The 5,381-nt window shown below is 38.1% G+C and overlaps 2 protein-coding genes across 3 annotated transcripts in view; both read right to left on the reverse strand.

The window, feature by feature from the left end:
• Positions 1 to 230: 230 nt before the first annotated feature.
• Positions 231 to 1,700, reverse strand: LOC113764884. Its single transcript, XM_027308926.1, has 2 exons — positions 852 to 1,700; positions 231 to 373 (listed from the first exon to the last, which is right to left on the reverse strand). The coding sequence occupies exons 1-2, from the start codon at positions 1,651 to 1,653 to the stop codon at positions 231 to 233; spliced, it is 945 nt and encodes a 314-aa protein (XP_027164727.1). The 5' UTR covers positions 1,654 to 1,700.
• A 2,674-nt stretch (positions 1,701 to 4,374) lies between these two features.
• Positions 4,375 to 5,381, reverse strand: part of LOC113766922 (1-Cys peroxiredoxin) — a 1,727-nt gene continuing 720 nt past the window's right edge. The window contains exons 2-4 of one of the 2 annotated variants that reach the window (XM_027311079.1): positions 5,322 to 5,381; positions 4,972 to 5,106; positions 4,375 to 4,788 (exon numbers count right to left, since the gene is read on the reverse strand). The exon at positions 5,322 to 5,381 is cut by the window's right edge and continues 89 nt beyond it. In XM_027311079.1, the coding sequence (XP_027166880.1) occupies positions 4,543 to 4,788; positions 4,972 to 5,106; positions 5,322 to 5,381 (441 nt within the window). In that variant the 3' untranslated portion in view covers positions 4,375 to 4,542. Of the gene's footprint in view, positions 4,789 to 4,971; positions 5,119 to 5,321 lie in introns of both variants that reach the window. The other variant, XM_027311078.1, reaches the window with a different exon arrangement.

The raw sequence follows: 5,381 nt of genomic DNA on the forward strand, positions 1-5,381 counted from the left end.
AAAATGAACACTTGGAACTTCAAAGCATTGATGAGCTAAATAAATCTTGTAAAGCTTCAGCGCTACCAAATATACTCATACGAGCAAAGTGACGGTAGTAATCCACGAAATTCAAAATCAAAGCACAGAAGAGCGGGCATACTCCTTTTGGTGATTTTTCCCATCTCACGAGATAACCAAACTCCGATTCATTAGCCGCCACAAAAAAAAAAAAAAAAAGAACAAAAACATTAATCTCTTTGAAATTGTGTTACAAACGACTGCCTGCTGTAACCAAACACAGAGACAGAGTAGTATAGTATACAGGTTAATAAGAAGGAGGATGTCGTCTGCCACGGTTTTTGTCCTGCGCCCGATGAAACACTTCCAGCTCCTGATTATTATTATTATTTTTTTGCAAAAAAAAAAAAAAAAGGAGAGACGAAAACAAGATCAATTAGCACAATTCGTATCAACTGATCATTAGTCATCAAAACACGCAAATTACACGCAAGTATTGCTCCTGATTATTGTTTAAAACACTTTTGGCGTTCTATATTTTATTTATTCTTTCAAGTTATAGTGTCATAGTACTTAAACACACAAGCCCGAAATTTAATTTTACTAATATCTAGTAATCTACGGTCCGTAAATAAGTGCGCACTTAAGTAAAGAGTGGTTTTTTTTGGGACACTTAATTGAAAAAAAAAAAACTTCTCAGATTTTAAAATATGCCAAACTACAAGTACAAAATACGAATTTTTTTTTTCCTCTTTGAAATTAACCAGAAACGCGAAAATAGAGAAAGAGATAATTAGTTTAGCACTACTAATGTAACCAATAAATGAAATAAAAATAAAATGTACTAGTACCACATTCTCTGGTAGCATTGACAGCAGCAGAGCAAATGCAGAGCAGCGCTTGAGTCTCCACATCGAAGCCGCAGGTCCCGCCGGATTTGGTACACCGTTCGCAACCGGTATCCGGGACCCCATAAGACAACTTGATCCCATACAGCCAGTCCAACGGCCCAACGCCCTTCAGGTTATCCGTGTTATAGACGCTGGTGTAATGCGTGCAGTCCAGTATGTTCATGCTCATGAACTTGACGGTGCCGTAGCCGGTGAAGCAGCACGGCGGCGGAGTACTGTTGGACAAGAGATGAAAGAGCTTGAAGGAAGTACAGGCCCCGTAAAGTTCGTCGCAGGTATGGCCGGCGAAGTTGAAGCACAGAGACTTGTAGTGGTTGAGGACTGGGGAGTCTATGGAGCAGTTCATGAGAACGAAGACGGTGTCGGACGAGGGGGGGATGAGGGCCGATTGAATGTCCGACAGGACGAAGTCGTGGTGAGGTTGGAGAATGGAGCAAGTGGACATGGCCGGATCGAAGATGACCAGGTTCTTCTTGTCGTAGTCGATGGACTGGACCTTGTAGTTCCCGGATGGGGTGGCGAAGAACAAGTCCGTGGAGGAGCAGTTTAACATGTGACGAAACTCGGGGGAGCCGCATCCGTCGTCAATGCCCAATGGGTAGTTTATAGGGATGCTGTTGCAGTAATTACGGCAGGTACCAGCGGCTCGCTCTACAACCACCGCCGCTGCTAGTAGAATAAACATATTCAGTACGTGGAGGTGGATGCGCTGGTGGAAGTGGGATAATCTCCTAATATGCATTGTTTGGTGGCGTTGATGTTAGTTAATTAGCTTCCTTCTTCAAGCTTTTCTTTTCTTTTGGTAGCTGCTAGCTAGATAGTTGGATAATGGGATGGGAAAACTGAAAAGTGAAAACAGCAGCTAAGTCAACACTCGAAACACTAGTCTTTTTCTACTGCACTGCAATATTTGCTCGGCTGGCCTGGCCCCAAAAGGTCAGCTGCTTTTTAGGAGATTGCTGATCCTCCCTGATAAAGCACTCTCCCAACCCCCCCAGCCCAGAGTGATACACTAACGGGGGAATTGATGGCTTTGTTGCTACTGCTACTACGGACTGTTTCTAATTAAGCAAAAGTAAATTTTAGGATAGTGATGATCGACAGCACCCCGCAACTTTCTCCATCATGCTGGTGCTTCTTTTTGACTGGTATACAGGGGAAATATAGGCTCCCCGGGTGGTCCACAACTTGAAAAACAATCCAAACGCAATTTAAAAGCAAGGCTCGCATTCACATTTCAGTTTTTTTTTTTCCTTAGTCATGTATGATTTCCCTGTTATGGTAACAAAGGATAGGTCAGGATGTGGGCTACCGTTGTTTAAGGCCTTATTAGATGACGGTAGACATGATCACGGTTCCAAAATTTTCGATTCTGATTTAGAAATCGACGACTCTGACTTTTTTTTTTTTGAAAAATGAAACCTAAAGTAACTCTTACAGGGTTGGTTATGGTTACGATTTTTGAATTTCCGATTCTGATTTCTTTTGATTACAATTCCAATTCTTTTAATTATGTTTTAAGAACTTATTGTTATAAAATTGATTCTAAAAAAGCATGACAATGAATGAAAAAATAACAAAAGATTTTTATTGTATTATCATGTGAAAGGAAAAAGAAAATGATGCGGAATTTGTTGATTAAATATCTCTTTGTTGATTGGGTAAGATTGATATTGAATTTAGATTAGTCGCGGGGCATAAATTTACTGATGGAATGGGATAATGAATTGTTGGATTAAGATTGGAACTGCTGATATTAGATATTAAATTTTAAACTGACCAAATATGTTAAAATAACAAATGTTGTGGTTTGAACGGATCGTAAACCATTGGTTCCGTTTTAGTTCAAAATTTTGGTGAATTTGGACTTGAACTTGTAGTCACAATTATGGTCCCGATTTCTAATATTTGATTCAACAAATCGTTAGACCAGTTCTAATCCAATTCTGATTGAACCTAGACTTGTAGTCACGATTATGGTTGCGATTTCTAATACCGAATTCAACAAACCATCAAACTGGTTCTAATCCGGATCCAAGTCAAACGTCAGATCGATTTTAACCTGATTCCGATTCAAACTTGAACATTATGAGCATTGTCCAGCCACCAACAAACGTTCTTTACTATATATATCTATATATATATACTGAAAATGCTGGGGTGCATAATCTTGGAGGAATTGAATAATGTGGATCAACAGTAGAGGTGGCAAATCAACCCACTTAACTAAATTTACCCATACCCGCCCATGAATAGATGAGTATGGGTATCTTAAATTTTTGTATATGGGTATAAATGGGTTACCCAATAATACCCATTTAATAAATGGGTATTATTGGGTAACCCATCAAACCCAATTAACCCATTTAAAATTCTCTTCCCCTAAATCTCTTCTTTTCCCCCACCTATTTTTTTTTCAAATTTTTCATTTTGTCATGATGTTAACTACTTTTGTTTCATTATTATTATTATTTGTTGGTTTTATTTTATTATTTTGTTTTCTCTTAGTTTGTTAACTTGCTCATTTTTCGGCATTACCAATTTATGATAAATTTGAGCCTCTTTTCTTATCTTTCTAAAATGAAAATTTAAATTTATATATGGAAAAAATGTTAGGGGTTAAAAATTTTTGGATTAAATTTTTATATTAACTTTTATAGTACTTAGTTCAAATTGTTATATTCTTATTATTCAATTATTAAATAATATGTAATTTTGTGAAATAGAGTATAAATGAAAAAAATTTGGTAATTAGGCTTATTGAACATTATAAGTAAATATTTAAAACTAATGATGGGTACAAAGAGCGGTATAAATTGATAACTTAGTTTGCAAAAATGAATTTAAATGAATTTACAAAAAATTAAAATAAATGGGTTATAAATGGGTAATTGGGTTACCCAATTCATTTTTTGACTTACCCATTTATACCCATTTAATTAGATGGGTATAAATGGGTTGACTCACTTATACCCATTACCCATTTTACCCAACCCAAACCTGCCCAAGTCACCCATTTTGACACCTCTAATCAACAGCTAGGGGTGCATATATATATATATATGTATTAAAAAGAAGGCCCGCATTCACATTTCATTTTTTTTTTTCTTAATTAAGTATGATTTCCTTGTTATGGTAACCAGTTCTAATCTGATTCCGATTGAAGCTGAACTTGTAGTTAGAATTTTGGTTCCGATTTCTAATACCGATTCAACAAACCATCAGACTGGTTCTAATAAGTATATATATATATATACAAAAAAAAGGTAAGTACCCGCAGCTCGCAGAAACGGTAGACGACACAGTAGTAAAAAAGATGGTTGATTACTATATATCAACGCGGCCGCCTTGATTACAAACTCGAGAGAGTGTGTGCCTGTCGCCCACTTTAATTTGAATTAGGAAGGAGGCAAATCAAATCGGGAATCGGAACATAAAATTAATCAATAGTTCTAAAGCAGCTAGCACTTATATATGATAAAAGATAGAATAGCAGTAGTAATTCAGCAGACGAATAGATACAACACTTTTTTGTTTTTTGGCAAAACCTCCTAGTACCGGACAAGTTAAATAATACTATAGTAATAGGAGGAACAACCATATAATATGCATGGATGGATGGTCCGTCCGGTTACACATCGGTGAATCGCAGGTAGCCCTTGTTGGATGGAAGATCAGCAGTCTGGTATCCCTGCGGAAACATTTGCTTAGCTTCATCATCGGACACGCTGGGGCAGATGGCCACAGGATCTCCCGGTTTCCAATTAGCAGGAGTTGCAATCTTGTGCGCGGATGCCTTGCGCAAGGACTCCAACACCCACACCACTTCGTCCATGTTACGCCCAGTGCTTGCCGGGTACAGAAAGCTCAACTTAATCTACACATGATGATATGCGTAAAACCGCGCGCGGGCAATATTAGTACGTGCCATATGTTTATTTCCAGAGTTGAGACCTTACATATACATATACAATGCATATACATATAAGAATCAATTACAGCTCACTGGCTAGTTGCTTTAACAATTAAGATACTATATATGACTTGTGTACGCACGTACCTTCTTGTCAGGGCCTACAATATGCAGAGCACGGGATGGGAGGTGGTAGCCGGACGAGTCTTTCTCATCAGGGTCGACCATGTTGAGTTGCTTGATGATCTCCTTGTTCGGATCAGCAACAATAGGATATGTGACCTTGTGACCATTCTGAGCAAATTAAGCACATTGTGTATAGTACAGTAGTGTAAACTACAAAAGTAGATACTCCACAATAGCAGGTAAGGCGCTAGTAAGTAAAGTAGATACTCTACTCCACAACGGCTAGCTAGAATGGGCAGGCCGGGAGGGGTGATTTTATAATAGTTGTATTATGAACGAGAAGAATTAAATCAAGATAGGTTGCTACGTACGTTATAGGCTTCAATGTCCTTGACCCATTCCTGGTGGGACTGGACATCATCGCCAGACAG

The sequence above is a fragment of the Coffea eugenioides genome, chromosome 3 (genome assembly GCF_003713205.1).
Source record: "Coffea eugenioides isolate CCC68of chromosome 3, Ceug_1.0, whole genome shotgun sequence".
Classification (NCBI taxonomy): Eukaryota; Viridiplantae; Streptophyta; class Magnoliopsida; order Gentianales; family Rubiaceae; genus Coffea; species Coffea eugenioides.

Excerpts from the sequence above, each read along its gene's own strand:
- LOC113764884 (XM_027308926.1), bottom strand. The coding sequence starts at position 1,653 with ATGCATATTAGGAGATTATCCCACTTCCACCAGCGCATCCACCTCCAC. Across the intron at positions 374-851 it reads CAATGCTACCAGAGAATGTG|GAGCTGGAAGTGTTTCATCG; the intron begins GTACTAGTACAT and ends AATAATAATCAG.